At 41.3% G+C, this 19,979-nt stretch overlaps 1 protein-coding gene across 7 annotated transcripts in view; it reads left to right on the top strand.

Annotated features, from left to right (window-relative positions):
• The first annotated feature begins 2,852 nt into the window (after nucleotides 1-2,852).
• Nucleotides 2,853-19,979, top strand: part of USF3 (upstream transcription factor family member 3) — a 31,797-nt gene continuing 14,670 nt past the window's right edge. For 3 of the 7 annotated variants that reach the window (XR_010475666.1, XR_010475665.1, XM_065077707.1), the window contains exons 1-4: nucleotides 2,896-3,027; nucleotides 14,927-14,991; nucleotides 17,209-17,237; nucleotides 19,717-19,799. Coding sequence is in view for 4 of the 7 variants with exons in the window: in XM_065077707.1 (XP_064933779.1) it covers nucleotides 2,980-3,027; nucleotides 14,927-14,991; nucleotides 17,209-17,237; nucleotides 19,717-19,799 (225 nt within the window). In the remaining 3 variants the exon portion in view is untranslated. Of the gene's footprint in view, nucleotides 3,087-3,800; nucleotides 3,837-14,926; nucleotides 14,992-17,208; nucleotides 17,238-18,801; nucleotides 18,910-19,716; nucleotides 19,800-19,979 lie in introns of those variants that run through there. The other 4 variants (XM_021292659.2, XM_065077720.1, XM_021292660.2 and 1 more) reach the window with 4 other exon arrangements.

Raw genomic sequence — 19,979 nt, 5'->3', positions numbered from 1 at the left:
ATTCCTTATTCTTATTACTTTGACTAATCTCCAGCAAATTTCATCTTGCTCTACTTCCTTTTTTTAGTGCTGAGGAGTATAGACCTGCGTATAAATGTTTTTTGACTCCACTGCTGACTTCCCAATGAAAGTTTTCACATCCCAGTGAAAACTGATCTTTTATTCTATGCCCCGTGATTTCTGTCTTTTAATCAGTTGTGTCCCCATGAGAGCACTATCCTCTGATCCTGTAGTAGCTTAGATCACCTAAGAGCTTTTGGACAGGGATATTTTAGGTGAAGTCCTTCTGAATGTCCTATCAAACCAATCTGCCAGTTGAGTGTTGTCATCTGGCTTTGGCAGCATTACTTTTCTTCCCATAGGGGGTTCTCCAAATCTATTCAACCCATCTAATCCAGATGCTTTTTATGGGACATGTGATTAGGCAATGGTGAGCAACAACGTCCTTTTCTTTTGCGCATAAAGAGACATCAGTTTAAGCAGATATCCTTTTATCTTGCTGCCTTTCCTCCTCCACAGTCCCTTAGTGCTGTAAAAACATTCAGTTTTACTACCATTTTGCCTAAACGGCTTGTGGCAACACCATTTCAGGCTTTCTAGGCTGCTGAGTTGCCAGCTTTCCCTTTTGTTCACTTGCATGTATATGGCTCATAGTCCAAGAAACTCCTGAACCTGGGGAAGGATACACTGATCTGTCTTTGATTGCCTTTTTACTGGCTGCTGTATCATCACACTGGGTCAGGCCATTACTATTAACTGAATTATTGAATCCAAGCCTGCATTACAGCCAAGTATTATGCTTCCATTAAAAAAAAGTGCATTCAAGTTCTTCTCGGTTAAGACTATTTCAAATAGAGCTGCAGAAACTCTTCATACTAACAGCAAGTCATCTCGTCAAGGAAAAGCGTTTCTAAATGTTTGTGCAAAACCTGGGTTTTGGGTTGGTTTGTTTGTTTTGAGCTATCTTGCCATATAATTACTAGTCCATATTCACTACCAGAAAAAGGCTACTGATTTTTCAACAATTTTGTGTTCTATTTGATTTCACCAGTGCATTTTTGCCTGCTGCTGGACTTTTGCTAGTGTATTTCAGGTATCTAACACTGTACTGGTAATCTGAAGATTTAAGAGTTCAAACACTTCAGGCCAGGAGTGGCAGAAGGTAAACTTGGGTTTGCTGCTTTGGAGAGTGGGTGCTGCCTTTTTAGTGAAAGCCTTTGCTGAAAAAGCACGCTACCATTCTAAAGGGGTTGAAAAAAGGCAAACAAAAAACCCTTCACAGGTTATATTGGAATAAATTGATGGAGCACAAGAAGTATTTCAGATTTCCTTCGTCCTCCGGTTTGGTTGTGTCACATCAGAACTAAAAAAATGTGAAAGCTGAAAAAGTGCATTTGCATTTATACTTCACATTGTGAAGTTGCTATTTACAGTAACTTTAGAATTTCTCTGGAAAAACAGCTATGGACCTTAAATTTCTTCACAGCTGGCAAATGAATCTTGCACTAATGTCAACTGTGAGATTATTTTGCAAGCAGGAAGAATTCAAAATGACGCTTTTTTTTCATCTAATTGCTATTCTGACTCATTTCAGCAGCAGATAAATTCCGGGATGCTGCTTCAGAAACTTGTTCCTGCTCTGTATTACATAATGTTTTAGGAAAGTATATGGACACAAGATGCTTTCTGGGAAAAGGGCATCTTCGTTTTCCGTGAAGTCTAAACATCACAGCTCTGCCTTTTTAAGTTGTCTTGGAGAGAAGAGGCTTTGCAACTCTGGTAATCACCTCCAGGTGAGCAGAGATGTGAAGTACTTGTAAAATACATTTGAAATTAGTTCCAGAAAATAATTGTTGTGGAGTATCTGTGGAAGGAAATGATTGAGGCTGGAAATGGGAAGCTACCTTAATGTGACTAGTAATTGAATTAGAGAGGTGGTAAATGGAAATAAAAGCTCAGGTAGGGGGGGGTTGTTAATGATTCAGAGCCCCTAATTTAGCAGAAGAAAACAATTTTTTTTTAAAGCTCTGAATTAATTCATGAGGAAGATGGATGAAGGGTCTTAGTCCTTGGAACTAAATAAGCACAGTGTCATAAAGCTTGTGCTAAAACAACTGTTTCCGTTAATTAATTATAGCAAAGAACAGTCACAGAAGCCAGGCTCTTAACAAACAGCTAGCTGCTGTTTATGATTTGGAAAATCATAGCCAACTGCTTTTTTTAAAATGTAAATTCCTTTCCAGAACTCTGATGGCAGGGGAAGCAGGGTGAGATTTCAATGGGTGTTGTTATCAATGAGGTCCATCCACCTAAAACAGAGATCAGCTTCATTTGGACGATTGGCAGCAGCTGATTTCAGCGTTCAACATTCGCCAACAGCTACTTCGTATAGTTTTCGGTTTGATGTACATCTCCGTCCTCCAAATATGAAGGGAAAAAAATATACATATATATCCACATACACGGGTGGTTTTTTAACTGCGAGCGAGGGGGTAGCTGTGGCGGGGAGGCTGAGCGGGCGGTTTACTGACCGGCCGGGAACAGTAGTTCTAGCGGTGGCAGCATGCGGAGCGTCAACGAGGCAGCTTCCCCTTTAAGAACTTCCACCCGCCTGTCGCCCCTCGATGCTCCTCTGCCCGCTCTTCTCATTGGACTGTTGAGGTGCCGATCTTCGGCAGTTCCTGTTTCGGCCACCTTAACTTGTTGACGGCTCGCACGCCAGTCTCAACTCTCTGGCCTTTGGTTGGGCCGCCCCGCCAATGTTTGTGGTAGCGATTGGCCGGTGCCGACTCCGCCCCGCCCGGTTGCGGTGAGCAACGCCTTCCCCGTGCCGGCCTCGTCGATTGGCCTCAAAGGCTCAGCCCTTGCACTCGGATTGGCCGCTCTGCGCCGCGCGTGTGAGCAGCAGGGTGAGCTGCGCGGGAGGGGATTGGCGTGGAGGCAGCGGCAGCGCGCTGACACGGGGTGTCCGCTCGGAGGATGGTCCCCGCGGTGGGGCTGCCGCTGCTCAGCCCGCCCAGCCCCCCTGTGAGTGCCGGGCGCTGCCGCGGGGGTGGGCCCGCCGCCTGCGCTCAGACCGGAGCCTGGTGAGCGGGAGGGGGGGAGGAGGAAGAGGGGGAAGAGGGGCGGGACGGGGAACGGCCGCGGCAGCGGCGCCGGGGCTCAGGGGGCGCGGGGGGGGGCTACCGGTGGCCGCAGCCCGCCCCTCCCTCTGTTCCCTCCCCTCCCCCGCGGCGACCGTTGCCCTGAGGAGGCGGCTGGCAAAGGGCGCCCCCCGCGCGGCGCCGTCGCCACGGCAACAAGGCCGAAGCCCCAGGGCCTCTGCTCTGTCCCCCTCCCCCCATGTCCCCAGCACCCCTGGGAGCCGCCTCGGGCCTCCTCGCCCGCTGGCCGGGGCGCCGCGGGGGGAGGCCGGGACGCGGGGCTGGGCCGGGCACCGCTCGCCGCCCTTGTCGCACCGGGACGCCCATGGCGGCAGCGTCGTGGGGGCGGCCGGCGCCCCTTTGTCTGTCCGCGCCGCCCCGTGTCCCCAGGTGCGCCCGGGCCGGGCTGCCCGGGGCGCCTCGGGCACGGCTTGGGCAGGGGCTGCGGAGCCGGAACAGGCCGGGGCGGTGGAGCCCCTGGCGGGGACGCGTTTGGGGAATTGGGGCGTCTCTTTGTGGTGGCGGTGCTTGCGGCCCCTCGGGTGCTCCTGTAGGCAGCACCGTGGTGGTTGGTGACCGGGCTTCTGCTCTGGAGAAGTTTTGTTGGTTCGGTTGTGAGGGTTAGGGAGCCCCTCCGGCCTGCGAGGAGATTGTCTCGAAGCGCTGGTGCGTGTTGTCAGGGCAACTGTAAAGGTGAGGGCACCTGGGGTGTTTTAATTGTTTTGAAATCCTGATGATCTGAGACAATTGACCCTAAATCGCTGTGCAAAAAGTTAGCTGCGGAGAAAGCAAAGCATGGGCACTGTTTCTCAGCTCTAACATCTTTTCAGTCTAGTCCAGGATAGAGAACGTGCTGTGCATCACCTCTGTGTGTTCTTGTATGCCATGTCAGCTTGGAAGTTAATCAGCTTCAGACTACAGCGTAAGCATCCAGCATTTTTATTTAGAATTTGGTCCCTGGAAACTAACCCTTCCTGTTGGGTGTGTTGTGAGCTTGGTCTCCTGAGGAAAGACGGCTTATGGACACACTCTGGCTATTCCTTCTTCACCTAGTAATTTTAGTTCTCTGGCCAATTTCAGTCAAATTTCCCAGCGACAGGGGTCTTAAAGAGACTGAAATCTTTAGTTTCATGGAAATCAACATCTAACAAATGCAGAAGATCACAATTGTTGCTCACACTAAGGGCAGAGCACCTAGAATCCAGCTCCTTGTGACTGACAGCAGAGGTGAACTGAGTCCAGCAGCACAGACGTGGCTGAATACAGCTGTAGCTCATGATGCTATTTGTCCGGAGAAGTTTGTAGGGAAAAGCTGGCATTAAGGTGAAGAAGAAAGGAATAGTGATGTGTTGAGTCACCAGCCATAAGTACATAGAAAATCACACATCTTTTTTTTTCCTTTTCACGTAATTACTTGGCCTTCATTAGACTCCACCCAGACATATGGTTATTTAAAGCAAAGATAGCTTAATAGTTGTACAGTTAAGCATTTAGAGGTCAGGTAATCTAATAGCTTGGTTTGGAAGCATGATTTTAACTTTGCTTTTTCATGCAATGCATTGGGACAATCTTAATTATGTGATTACGTTACATAGCACTTTAATGAACTTCAGGGTATCCTTTGTCACTCCTCAATTGTGTGCAGTAATTGGACAAATAGGAAGGAAGAAACTTCGTATGGGGAAATTGTTATTATTATTACATGGAATTAAAGTTTTGATTTTCAATTAGTTCCATAATATTATTATTATTATAATTCATAGTTACATTTGGGGGTGAAGTAGATTTGACAACTGAAAATTCATTTGTCACTGAATGGGAAATAAGCTTAGAAAATGCTCCTATGAGCATGATTTTAAGATGCATGTATCCGAATTAATGTATCAGATATGTAAAGCAGTATGAGTACAGTTGCAAACCTTGAAGTATTTGGGTTTTACTTTTTTCCTTAGAGACTTATTCCCTTTGGTTTTAGATATATGGGAAGATTTTAATGGAGTAGATGAAATATGGTGGCGGATCCTGGAAGTGTCTGACAGCTGCAGAGAGTTAATTAGAATATAAGTGTTTGATAGTGGCTTCAATCTTTGATTCCTGGTTTTCCAAGTAGTGTTCCCAGAAGCTGACCTGGGACAGACGGAAGTGCTTGTCACTCAAGCAACGCTGTGATGTATACCTAGCACGTGCCTGCTGTGTGCATTGCGGACTCTAGGCTTGTGGCTGAAGTTGTCGTCTGAAATTTCAGGCGTCTTATGAACAAGAAGGCAAAAATACAGTGAACGTGTTCTGCTCACACCACTGCCCAAGCTACTCCAGCTGCTTTTCGTCTCGTCTCCTCTTGGATGAACGTAGAGGATGCTTCTGACTGTTTTAAAGGGAGGAATTAAAGAGCTACTTTTTGTGGGTTGTATTTTTCTTGTTATTTTTCCACCCATATGATGAAATCGTAAGAATACCTCTAGCTTCCAGGTGTTGAAGTATAAGAAATTCAGCAACAAAGGGATTTGGAATAGTGCTCTATTCAACTATGCTTTTAATTTACATTGTCATAAGGTGTGTGACCTTGTAACGAATCATATCCAGATTGGATATAATTTAATACACTCTCTGGATTGAAGTTGGGTACTGTATAGGGTAGAAGAAATAAATACATAGGGAAGTCAAGATCTGGGACAAGTTGGATTGACAAGACCGTTCAGTGGTTTAATTTTTGTACAGTAGTCCTTGTCTTTTTGTAATAATGTTTTGGATCCAAGTTAGTCTTAAAAATAACTCTGTAAATGGCACGAGACTGTGGGAAGGTGTAAGTAGTCTAGCATTTGATATGAGTGGATTCTCAATGAATCATAACCGTTTGCTTCATAAGAACCTATAAAAAATGTCATGACATCAATGCCACTTTGAAGGATAGTGAACAAATATCACTGCACAATGTTTCAGCTAAGATAGTTTTCAATTAAATAATGATATTGAGTGTTGTCCCAGATAATCAAAATGCCATTGGAGGTGTGCCTAGTTGTGTGTACAAACCAGGTGTTTAAATGAAAATGGGTATGTGAAACTTGTGTGTGTATAGCATCTGACAGTTTTCATGTTCCTAACCATTTTGTATTTGGTCTATTTGTAATTTTCAGGCTTCTGAAGAGGCCCTGTCTCCAGTCTAAAGGACTGCTCACCCTTAGTACTGCAGATCACTTTATAACTTCCTGTGCTAGCATTCTTCATCTCTGTCATATTTGTGTGATCTTTATTCAAGTTAAGTCCCTCAGGAGCATATTTCCTCTTCTAACGGGTATCAATCATAATGTGAGGTGTGTGTGTGTTCTGGAAAGCTGAGTGAAAACACCTCAGATTGAGTGGCTGAACAGTAGGGCTTCCTTTGTTTCAAATTGCAGTAAAGCGTGTAAAGGTCACAACTCCCCGATTAGAAAGTGTTGTACAGTGCCCAGATTACATAAAGCTAACCTAGCTTGCGGGTTAAAATACAGTTCCAGCTGTTAAATGTGCATATCTCATGTCCAGAGTGTACTTTGGTTTGACCTTACGAGAGTAGCACTATTGTCATGCTCTGAGTAAGCATGAAATAAATTTCGCTGCGTGCACAGGATTGACAAATTGTGTGTAAACTAAGTTTGTTTCCTGTGTGAAAAGCTGTGGCATTAGTCTAAGGCAAATGAGTTACTTTCGCAACCCTGACATATGATAGCAATATTTTATGTGAGCCATGCTGTGTGCCATTGTGCTTCAGAGAAGAGGAAAGTAGCAGACTGCCAAAAGTGTTTCATGCTTCCTGTTAACAAGTGCCATTCTCATCCAGTTACCTGAACTTCTGTCAGGTTATCGACCAAGATGAAGACCATGAAATGAGATCTATGCCATCTAAAAGCACATCTCAATCATGCCAGCAGTCTGATGCCAAAATGAGTTATTTGTGGCCCATCTCTAGTGAGGCTGGAATGATCTGAGTGTGGATCTATTAACTTTTATGTCTAAGTGCAGTTTTCTCAGATCTTGTGATCTGGAAGTCATTGGTGTGGTGGGCAGTGCTAACAAAAGATTATTGAAAACATTGTTCTTTAGGCTGCTGACTGTATTAAAAGAAGTATAAAGGTATTATGGGAAGAGGAGAATTTATCTTGAAAAAGTTGTTTCTTTGAGTAACTGAAGTTTAAAGGCAAAAGTTGGCCATTTGAGGCATCTGCCCACATCTGTAGCCTGTAATGAGTAGGTGGCTTGTGGGACACTTAATTCATGCCAGCCTTCAACCTTTGAAGCTGGACTCTGCTTTGTTTTCCTGCATCAGTGAAGCTGTCAGGTAGAAGTTGAACACAAATCTTAGATTGGCTGGAAAATGCCTTTTGCTCAGTAGTACAGCTCTTCTCACTAATTTACTACAATAATATAAAATGGTGCTAGCCCAACATTGAGCAACTCCAGATCAGCAACAAGGAACACCATTTCATTTTTTCTCTACTGGTGAATCCATAATACTCAGACATGCTGTTTAAATATTATGTACCTATAGTTTAAATGCTTGATTCTTCTACAGAAGTCTCCAACTTGCTGTAAATTCTGAGACTTCCTGTGTAATTGAAGAAGTTTAACTCGTTTTGGCGTCATCTAGGGTCGTAGTTCCACAAGCATTAAGCCAGCACTGCCACCATGAGAAGCAATCTTGTATCAACATGAGCAGTTTCAGTGTACTTGTTTGGGAGTAGGGGGTGTTTTTGCAATCCTTTTGTAGAGTAAATTTTAAGTTGAAGTAATATTCTTGGCTGGCTTCTTGTGTGATGAGTGCTAGTGAAGTGGGGGAGAGGCTACATCTCAGCATTATTTTGGAGCAGTTAGGACAGTAGGGAAGAGTAATCATCTCACAGATTTTCTTTTTACTACCATAAGGGCAATTTGCTAACGAAGGAAAGTTAGGTGGGTAGTTTAGCATATGTTGCAGACTGTTAGCATTCAGATTCTGTTAAAATAACTAAAACAAGCAAAAACTGTTAGTTTGTGATGCATCAGGTTTAAATGTAAGTTGCCTTTCAGAACTTCGTGTAACTTACATCTCAACATAAGCAAAGTTGGGTTGAAAAAAGGCTGAACAGCTGGGCCCAGAGGGTGGTGATCTGCAGTGCAAAGTCTGTTTGAAGGCCAGTGACTAGTGGTGTATCCCAGGGATTGATACTGGGTTCAAACCTGTTAACATCTTCATTAATGATCTGGGTGACAGGACAGAGTGTACCCTCAGCACATTTGCTGATAACACCAAACTGGGAGAAGTGGCTGATACACTAGAGGGTTGTGCTGCCATCCAGAAGGACTTTGGCAGCCTGGAGAAATGGGCTGACAGGAGCCTCATGAAGTTTAACAAGGGAAAGTGCGAAGTCCTGCACCTGGAGAGGAGCAACCCCATGCACCAAGATATGCTGAGGGTCACCCAGCTTGGCAGAAAAGGGCCTGAGGGTCCTGGTGGACACCAAGATGAACAGGAGCCAGCAGTGTGCCTTCACCACAAAGAAGGTGAATGGTATCCTGCATGAGGTAAAGTATTGTCAGCAGGTTGAGTGAGGTGATCCTTCCCCTTTATTCAGCACTCGTGAGGCCACACCTGGAGTCCTGTGTCCAGTTCTGAGCTCTCCAGTACGAGAGAGACATGGGCATACTGGAGAGAGTCCAGTGAAGGGCTATGAAGGAACTGGAGCACCTGTAATCTGAGGAAAGGCTGAGAGAGCTGGGACTGTTTAGCCTGGAGAAGAGAAGGCTCAGATGGTATCTCATCAAGATATATAAATACCTTAAGGGAGTGCAAAGAGGTTATTTCCAGCAGTGCCCAGTGACAACATAAGTGATAATAGACACAAACAGGAATGCAGGAGGTTTCATCTGAACATCAGGAAACACTTATTTTACTGTGAGGGTGACTGAGCACTGGAGCAGGTACAGGGATGTTGTGGAGTCTCCATTCTTGGAAATATTCAAAAACTGTCTGGACATAGTCTTGGGCAGCTGGCTCTAGGTGACCGTGCTTGAGCAGGGTAGGTTGGACCAGATGACCTCCAGAGGTGCCTTCCAACCTCAGCTATTCTGTGATTCTATAATACCCTAACCTCCTTCAGAACCTAAGATACTCTCAGAAGGGTGCATAAAACTGAAAAAGTCCAGACTTAGAGTGCTCTAGTCTGATCTTGCCTACACGACCACTGGTCTGTCATCACTCTAGTTGCAACTGCAGTAGTTACCATTTATATCCAGACAATTTAAAAGTAGTGATAATTTCCATTTGATATATTATTCACCTGTATTCAGTCAGCATGTATGTGCTCTGTACTTCTGACTTGCAGTTTCCTTGCTCTGCGATATTAGCTGGGAGCTGCAGCTCTGCCTTTGATCTTGTAACCAACCTTGCACTCCACACTTACACGCCCTTTCTTCTGTCTTGCACTCTCCATGGCTCAAGTTCAGAACTTCTGTTGGAGGCAGCTGTTGGGTACTTAGCTGGTGTCTCTGTTCATTTAAATGGAAGTGGGGCAGAGTTGGGGGCTTCTTGGGTTTGTTTTTGTTTAAGTCTGTAGCCAAAAGGGATGCACAGTCTCAACAGCTGATAATTTGGATTATTAAATATTGCTTTTTTCTGAAGCACTGCCATCTGTTGAGGTAATATTTTATACCTGCTGTGGTCGGCAAGTTGTAGAGAATCCAACCTGTAAATTGGCTCAAGAGGCTTTGCAGCCCATCTTACTCACTTTGTAGTTTTTCTGTTTTACTCGGGGCAGGAATGGGAAGACTCTGTGTTTCTTAGCTTGAAAAAATTAGCTGTTGGAGCTATCCCTTGCTAAGGAACACAATAGAGATGTCCTCGTTCTAGTTTCTCTTCAAAATATTCTTGCCAAGTCTCTCTCAGGTGGCAATAGGGAGGTGATTTCAAACAGTTATAGATAGAGAAGATGGAGGTAAGGCATTTTAATATTTGGAATGATTTTCTAATGAAGTAAAACATACAGGATCATGGTATCACTTTATCCCTTCCCTTTGTCCATTCCTTTTAAACCTCTGCAAAGTAATATCTTGAAAATGTGGTTTTAGTTTCTGCTCTGTTGTCCACACTAAACTTCTACAGTGGTCTTATTTACTTTTTCTAGTGCTTTCAGAGCTACTTCTTTACCCCTGGTATCTCATGTACTGTACTTCTCCTAAGCTAAATAAGTAGTTTCTAAAGTGCTGGAATCCAGTTTTCCTATGGGTTTGCATCTAGTGGTTCCATTTTCTGGTGCCTAACATATGCTGATCTTGCTTTTAAATTTCATCTTTGGAAGTGGTTGTTAAGAAAGCATTCCTGCTTTCCCTCATCACCTGGGCTCAGCTATCTTTAGTTTGGACCTCTCTGTTAAATCTGACTGAAATAGTTTGCAGCTTTATCCCTGCCAGTAATATTCAAAACTGTATGTCAAACATCCAGATCACAAGCTGGGTCCTTTATTCCTGGAACTGAATCAGTTGCCCAGTGGACCCACTTTATAAAGAAAAAGCTCTGAGGAGTAAAGGTACGAAATAGCGTTGAGGTTGTAAAGAAGAACGAGCTCTCATCTGTTCACTAAATCCTTTTGAGAGGAGCTTGGCACAAAACATACATTGGAAAGTATGGTTTTGTTTGGCTTTGGGGCAGAGTGTGGAGGGCTTTTGTGGACTTTCTTTTAAAGCTCATTACAGCTGGTAACAGTGAAAGCCCCACTTCTGGAATAACATGCCAACCTCTTCTGAAGGACATGGCAGTAGGCTCTCTGGACAGGTGCTTTGGAAGTGCTTTTGTTCAGTTGCCAGTTTCCGTGATTCTGAATGTTGAATACGGGTTTCATTAACTAATTCTTGTAGAGTCAATGTGCTTAGGAGTGGAGTTAGGGAGCAAGCTTGATCAGCTTATATGTTAAAAATGACATACCGTTTTATGGTACCTTCTACCTTGGCCATTTTTGCCTTTAGCCCCATTAAGATTCCTAGGAAAATCCTTTACTCTGGCAGGTCAATATTTGTAACCAGATATCAGGATGGATCTCTTCTGCATGTTGTAAAGGAGCTTTATAGTGAAGACCCATACAATATTGCTTCCTGTATCATGAGTCCTTGACAAGTCCTTAGTTTCTGTCAGATTTCTCAAACCCCAAGCTTATAAAATATTCAAGAACTTGACCATGTAGTCCTTTGTGCTTGATTAAATTCATCTTTTCAGATGTAAGTCAAAAATTGACACACGATCTCTCTGGATGCCTTGCACATCATTTCAGTTCTAGAATATTTTGCACTGCTTGTTAGTTAGAGATCTTAAGAGAGAGAAGCAAGTCAGTTTAGCATGTATCTGTGTTGTGTAGCTATCAGAAAATCACTTGCTACTTCCTCAAGACCTTACACAGTTTTATAAACAGACTCTGTGAGGATCCTTTGAGTTAGAGAACAAAAAAGATTGTAGGTTAAAACCAACAAATGAACCAGAGAATAGTATTCTGACTATATCATTGTGGCCAGAATGAAAGTTTTTATTCTACATTGGTTATCAAGCCCTGTGACAAAGTACTGTTCTTGGAATGGAGATTTCATTTGGAGGCAAGGTCATGCCAGAAAGCAAATGAGACTGGCTCTTGCTGAAGCTGTAGCTTCTCCATTTGTCCAGCTGGTCTTTGCTGTTTCAAATACAGCTTTCATGTGTGGATGGCTTCCTCAATTATATATAATCTTCTTGGTCCCACTATTCAGAGACCATGATGACTTACATGTTACAGCTTTTTTCAGGAAAAAGAAATTATTTGTTCCTTAGGCAATGTACTGCCAGCAAGGTTTGGCTCATCAACAGATGCTCTTGCATCAGAGTGGGAGTGCACTCAGCCTCAGCTATGGTACAGACAATCTTTCTGATCTAATACAGGTAATGTAACCCACAGAGATTATGACCTCTTACAGGAGAAAGCTGTCTGCAGTGCACTTAGTATCCACCTAGCTTTCACCATCAGAACAGACTTTTTGACTCCTTTGTCAAGCATACCATAATTAGATATCTATCATTTATTTGAAAATAGTTTTCTGTTTTGCAGTGTACTGCAGATCACTGCGTGTTAAAAACCAGGGAGGTGACCACTGTCCTGCAACTTAGAGACATTCCTCATACTTGCTCACTTGTGAATCTTACCAAAAGAACATGGCAATAATGAGGATTTTCCTAGCAATTGGCTTTGTGATTTCCTGAAGAAAAGAGTGACATTCCCCTTATTTTGATATCAAGTAGCCGAGAACACTCTTTAGGATGACAGCTCTGGTCTTTGTGATTCTAGTTTGTGCACTAATTGTGTAATTACAGCTCTTTACCTCCCAAAGGCCTACTTCCATATAACAATTCATCCAGACCACAGGAGATAGTTTACGTAGGCATGTTCTTTTACTAGCACCATGTGCCACTGCAGTCTGTTTGTAGTACACAGTGTGTGAGAGTGCCAGCAGCTCACATCTGGATGTAGAATGTCCAGAGATACCTCTCCTTAAATACTTTTCAGAACATCATCAGCAAGTAAGAGACTTGATTCAGTAAACATTATCTCTCTCCCTCTCTGCCCCTCATCTAAGGTTTAAAAATAAATGAGGCCATATTAACCTAGGAAAACTTGAGAGGCAACAACGGTAGAGCAAGAAAAGTAAACATGAGAGTTGGATCTTTAGGTGGTTAATAGGGAAGTTTCTTTTTTTTTCTTCAAGTTTCATAAGCAGATCTGGTCAGGATTTCTCAGAATGACCCTACAATTATGCTGTCCTGAAACTACATGTTAGTAAATGGTCATGAGCAGTTATGTCTTTAATATTCTGAAAATTATAAATGAAAACAAAAATTAATGTAGATATGAGGGAATGTCACTTGAGTTTTCTTTTTAGTGTTCCTGCATGGTCTTTTATAAAGTCAGCAGGAGGAAAAATACCAGTATAATTGAGTTTAGATAGTACAAACAAAAGAGGTAAAGGAAAAATTTCTAAAAGCAGTGAAGTTTTTTTCTATCTGTTGTTATTTGCAGACACCTTATAAAACAAGTGGATTGTGTAACAAGTTTTAGCTTATTGTTGGCATTGATTTGCTTTCCTTAACTGTGGCAGAAGCTCTGGAAACAGTCTGGTTGCCCTAGGAAACTGTCAGCTGGTTTGCATTGGGAATGTGTATTCTATGAAAAGCCAAGATAGCCCTTTCCTGCCCTTTAATCCCTGTAACATCTGCCTCAGCAAAAGGCGGTGCATATTGTGACCAGTCTGGCGGCAGCTGGTCAGCCAGCGTGCACGTGCTATGGAGCTGGTCACAGATGCCAGTGGTGTCCAGTCCCTTACCTGCAGTGTCAGCAATGACCTCACTCCTTCTTCTCTACGCAGTCTCAGGTTTTTGTAAACACCTGGGAACTTCATATCTTTGAGAGGTTCCATTTAGGTGGGTCAGTGGACTCACTTGTTGTTGTGAGCAGGTGGATGAAGAGACATGGTGCAGCAGCAAGAAAACCTTTGGTTTCTTCAGAAACCAACCTAAAGTTATCAAAAGGATTTTTACTCTTACCAGGAAAAACAGTCCTTTTCAATTTCCTGTACAGTAGTCTTAACAGGTTACTTTTATAGGCAAAAGTAGCTGGTATATGTAAGTAAGAATCACAAAGGTAAGCTTTTGAGTTTCATTTCCTGCAATCATTTTATTGGGTAAATGCAAAATGAGAATAGGGGGAATAAAGGAAGGGGAGTAAATCATGTCTGTTTATCTCAAGGGCACCTTGCTTGTGATTAAAAGCTTGGATTAAGTCCCTGTTTGAAGCTTGCCTTGTTTTAAAACATGCATGGAAGATTGGAAAAGGGAGCTCCAGCAGTCACTTGAATGAAGAAGACACTGTCTTACAGGAAAAAAAAATAGTATTTGAGTAGTTATTATCTGTGCCTTGGAATTGAACTTTAAATCATGGCTAAGTACATGAGGTGTACAAAACTAGTAAGAACTGTGAGGTTGTAGCAATGTAGTAGTATATGCTTGCTGCAGTATTTTAAGAGAAAGAAAGGTTTGGGCTGCTGGTAGTTTTACAGACTATGTGTAGCTGCGTATTAAAAAGGTTCTTTCTGCTGCATACAGAAGAATGGAATAGCTTTACTAATTTGAGGAAGATTATTTTGTACAGCCACAGATAATAGATTGGAAGAATTATTTTCTTTTAAAAATTAATATTAGGTTTGGAAACACTTCCTAAATAAAGAGTGAAAGCTTAATATCAAAGAAAATAATCTAAACTAACTATTTTGTAAATTTTGGCCATTTTAAGCTGTACATTAATTCAATAGCAAGTACGTTTTGTAATTTGCTACATTTGTAACACTTTAAATTTGTATTTAATCTTTGTAGCTTGTATTTTGCTTGGCATTCATGCTTTATTTAAAACCGGGAATTTAACACATATTTGGTTAGGAAGGAATCAAAAAGCAATCATATACTCTAGTTTTCCTTCTTGCATCCTTAAAGTAATTTGGATTATAATTGTTTTTATATTTGAAGTAATTCAGTAAATGTAAAGCAGTTCATCATAGACAGCAGGGGTTCAGAAAGCTCCCTGATAGGTAACATCATTTTTAATGCTCACATGACCAGCTGCTCTTCATCAAGGTGATGGACTTGTGCATACATTGTAGTATGGCCCTGTCCTTGTGGTCAAAGGCAAAACGATGTAACAAATGTCATGTTCTAAGAACCCAAAAGAGTTGAAGCAGTTGTTAATTCTTTCCTCAATTTTCTTCAGGCTCTCTTCTCCGAAACCATGCCAGAGATGACAGAGAATGAGACACCTACTAAGAAGCAACATCGGTGAGTAAAATGACTATTTTGTAGTTCTGTAGTCTGCAGTCACGTCACAGTTATGTAGTTTCTAGCTAAAAGTTTGGAAATAAAGGTTTTGACAAGAAGTTTGGAGGGTTGACCATGGCTGATCCAGAAGTTTGGGAACTGTCTGCAAAACTCCTTTTCTCTCTTCCGCTGCCTATGCTGAATTATTCATCAAAGACACATCTACTTGGGCCACCTAGGCAATGAAGATTCTTTGATTATTGCACTGACTATGCCAATGTGTGTAAAACTGTGTCGCCTCCTAGGTTAGCTTGCAGTCTGTATTATTGCAGAGATATTGGAGGAGTCACTATACTCATTTTGACAGAGTAATTTAGATCTTTTCCTCAATTACCAGTGGAATCTGGATCTTGCATTTCAGATCTCTGTTGGAACTCCAAATACATCTTGAGATTGTATAGCAACACTATGACCAAAACTTGTAACAAAATGACTCTGAGATGATTACAACTTTTCTGGGTTATTGTTCCTTTGTAGTAGCGTGTAGATCTAATACCTGATTGGTAAGGGAGTCCTTCAGTCCCTAGTTAAATACAGCATCCTTTTTATGATAGGTGGCCATGTAGGAATGTTTTTATGATAAGAAAAGCTCAGAGAGAACATTGATTAGCCCTGCAGAAGTTTTTTTTTGTTTTTTTTTGTGGATTTTGTGACTCTTTCTTACCCCACTACTAGAGTGTTTTGGATTCTGTATTGGTACTGGGAATCAAAGGGCAGCTGAGTCTTTCCAGCCCTTATATCTCTGTGCATAATTAGGTTAGATGATCAGTTCTGCATGGCAGATGATTGTTTTGGATATAAGTGGGAGAACTGTGGTTTACTGTCAAATAAGAAACCATTTTAAATGATATTTTACATGCATTCCTGTCCTGGTGGCACAAGTTTTCAAGCAACAGAAAATTCATTGCTTCTTGCATAGTTGTAGACCAGATGTGCAGGCTTCTGTTGGCATTTGACTTGAAGATGTTCATCTTTAGGCATTATTTCTTAGCAAATTTCTCCAGGTCTGACCACCTGCAGTAACGTTACTGTCTTGTAATCATTGTCTAAGTTACTCTAAGATGCGCGCTACTTTTGGTGAGCTACCAGAAATAAATCTATATCAACTCAAAGTGTAAAGGATACAAGCCCCATAGCAGTCACACGTGTCATCCACATGTATCTTGCATTCTCAGTTCAAATTCCTTGTTACATCTGGACTGTGCTGTAACAGTAGAAAAGGAGAGCAGAAGCTGCTACTCTGCTTTTTGCGTACTCTAGCCAAACATCTAGACTGGGAGTGCGCTGCCGGACAGAAATCTTTTGAAATACTTTTTTTTTTTTCCCCTGGAATATTTATTTTTCAAAAAAAAACATGTGCTTTGCTTTACTATACTTCCTGAAAGTATTTGGCTTACTGCATGTATGCAGTACATCTGATTTATATGTGTAGAGTACACATTTGGGATTTACTGACTTCCAGAAAAGCAAATTAAAGCATTGCACAATGATTCTGACCTGGTTGCCATCAGTCCAGAAATTCCAGGTGAACATCTGAAAACAAAGACAACCCTCGCATGCCCAAATTACACATAGAAAGAATTTTGAGGCAGGAAAGAACAACTGCAGAGGAATGGTAATTCTGATTTCTCACACAAAGGAAGAGTGTTTGATACCAGAGGTATGATGTTTGAAGGTAACATGTCCAGAAAAATCAATTTGCTTGGTAACATTTTCTCCTGTTTCATTGATCTGGTGAATGTAAAAGCAACATTTCAAACAAATAATTAACTATGCTGTTGCTCAGAAATTAGTTCTACTTTTTTTAATATGTGGCCTTACTGGACACTGGATGGTGTTCAATAATTATTACTACTAGATAATTCCTGCTGAACATAAACATAAAAATCCAGCTCTGCCCTATAAATATATGTAACAGGAATCAAATGGGGTATTACACTACACCTTGTTATGCTGAAATTTATTGAAGTATGAACACAAAATAATTTTTGCTTGAAACTATTGAATACTGATGTCTAAAACCAATCCTTGCGAATGTGACTTCTACTGTGTTCTTATTCACAAAGGAGAATATAATATTTAGTATTTTTAACTGTAATGGAAATAATAAAATAAACATTTGTGTGCAGATTTTTTCCCTTCTGTTTCATGTCACTGTTTTCTCTTTATGTTTCACAGGAAGAAAAACCGGGAGACACATAATGCAGGTAGGAGCATTATGCTTTGTTGTTTGGCCTGGAAATAAGCACAGATGCTTTGAACTAGTAAAACATATTTTGCATAGAGAAGGTTCCTCTGTAGGAGTTTATTACACCGAAAACACCGACCCTACCAAAGAACTTTCTCTGTCCTTGCATAGCATATCTGTGCAGAAGGGCATCTTGACTGATCTCTTAGTTTGCTGTTTTCTGCAGTACAAGGTTACAGTAGCATGCCCAAGTGTGAAAGTAGGACCATGCCCCTGGCTTTCTAATGCTAGTAAAGTAAGAAGTAAACAATTTAAGTTGTGTTCGGTTCTAAAGGAAAATAAATGCACAGGCATTCACATGCAAATAATACCCATCTCTCTTAAAGAGGTAAACACTTAAGCAAATTAGAGGCGGATATCCAACTTAAGAGCTTTAGAAATTCCCTGGATTAGAAATATTCCTGTAGTCTGTCAGTAAGGTTATGCGGAGGGTGTAGGTTGAGGTAAAGGATGTGGCTAAAAGGGTTAGGAGGAGTGCTCAGGTATTTAGGTAGGATGTATTTAGGTTTTCGATGATGAGATCTTTTGAGTAAAATCCTGTATGTGTGAATACCATCTGTATGTTGCAGCCTCATGTCCCTTGGGCAGCGTGTGGCCTTTTCTTCCTGTCAGTGTCCAGCTCCAGTGGCATCTTCTGCAAGCAGCAGCAGAAATACAGACTAGGAAAGGGTCTGACAGGTGTGGGGCTGGTTTATCCTAAGAAATTGATTCCAGTTCTTCTTTTATGAAACAGCACTCCTGTGTGATCTTCACAAACTCAACTGGAAAAACGTCTGAGTAATTTCCATGTGAAGCCTGTGGAATATAGTGCTTGTCAGGCTGTGCCCAGGGTGTGGCCGATTTCTTAAGGATTAAGATGTATCAGGAAATCGTCTTATCAAGTTTACTTTTAAGATTGCTGATCTCATTCTAATTCTCAGTTCCTGTTTTACTTGCCAGTCACTTTCCAAAGTGTTCATCTACTGGCCTGAACTCTGCAACATGGGAGGACCAGCTCCCTCCAGACCCGTAGCTTGCTTAGTTGTTAATATCTGCACAAGCTGAGTAAAGCATGTAAAGTATTATGAAAACAAAGGAATAGCACTCCACAGCCACTGTGATATCTGTATGTATTAGTAAGATATGTAAAAATTTAGTCCCAAGGATCATGTGTTTTAACGTATATAAAGCTGCTCTGATTTATATTTCCTGCAGAAGAGACTTCATCTTGCTGTGTTTAGTGTATTTAGGCCTGTCTCTGTCAACACCACCAGCCTGTCCTGAAACAAAAAAGATTTTAGTAGTTTGAAAAATGTAAATTGAAGTGACAGATTACTGAAGTAAAACTGTTTAAATTAAATCAGTATATCCTTTGTAAAGGAACACAATAAAATATACTCACCTGTGAATCACTGTGTGCCACCAAAAGCTGCACAAACCATAAGGTGATACCCAACACAATGAACAAATGATATGTTGATTTGAATCTTGACAAAGCCATGACAAAACTTTTTCTTTTTTTTTTCCAGGCTCTTTGGGCAAATGACATCTAATAGTTTTAGTTCACATAGAACTTCACATAAAACACCAAAATATCTCAGTCAAAAAAGTAGCTACATGAGACTGAACTATATTTGAAATAACTGACTATGGTGGGTGGATTAATACTGTCTGAAAAAAAACATACCTGAAGATATTTATACTTGTAGCGTAGACCCTTTGTGCCAGTGTTTAGGCCTTGTGAAGAGGTAAATGATGGCACTAGTGAAGTGTAAATGAAGCATTTCCTGACCTTCTCCAAAACTGGTAATTCACTGGAAATACTGTTTATTAAATATTTTATTTACTCCCAATCATAATTAGACCTTGCAGAACAGCTAGAACTTTGAACACATGAAAGAGTAACTGATAGTCCACATACCTAGAGCTTCAGCTGTATTCAGTGTTGGCCGCTCCATCAATATAAATTTGAAATTAAGACTGAAAACTGACAAATTCTGAATTATTTCTATTTTGGTGTTAGACCTGACATTAGTATTTAAGAGACTTTGATTTCCTTTCCAAATCTGCAACTGATTGTTTCCATAATCCTGGTTCGTTTGCTTTCTGTATGCCTAAAGCTGATCTATCTGTCTTGTGAAAGGGTTTCGTGAAACTCAAGTAGCAAATGTTATCAAAACCTGAATTTTGAGTTGCAGTAACTTTTCTTTTCCACAAAGGGGTCCAGAACATCCCCACCTTTTGAAGATATTGGTGCTTATGTTACAGCTCTTAATTCCATTCAGTATTAATTTAACAGCTGAGGTTTACTTCAGAGGATTTTTTCCACTCTCAAGTTACTGAGGGTTGCAATACATAATGAAATCATGTATTTATGAGCCTTTACATTGGTATTGGTTGTGCTGCTGTTGTGCTGACTTGCTCAACCAAATGACAGAGCACACATTATTTTTTCTTAGTGGAGAGACATCGAAAGAAGAAGATTAATGCTGGAATAAACAGAATCGGAGAACTCATTCCCTGCTCTCCAGCACTGAAGCAGGTGAGTGTCCATTCTGAGGTGCATACAAGTTTCCTGTAAAATGCTTCTGTGTTTCCTTGTCTGTAGAAGTATAAATACTTATTTTGCTATTTGTCTTAGGAAGAAGGCAAAACTGTCTGAATTAATATGCTCAAAAATCTTACTAGTTATTAGTATTTCAAAAATTATTTTTAATATACT

This window comes from Columba livia, chromosome 1 (genome assembly GCF_036013475.1).
Source record: "Columba livia isolate bColLiv1 breed racing homer chromosome 1, bColLiv1.pat.W.v2, whole genome shotgun sequence".
Classification (NCBI taxonomy): domain Eukaryota; kingdom Metazoa; phylum Chordata; class Aves; order Columbiformes; family Columbidae; genus Columba; species Columba livia.
The sequence above is the reverse complement of the archived record's forward strand: the minus strand, read 5'-3'. Positions and strand labels throughout refer to the sequence as shown.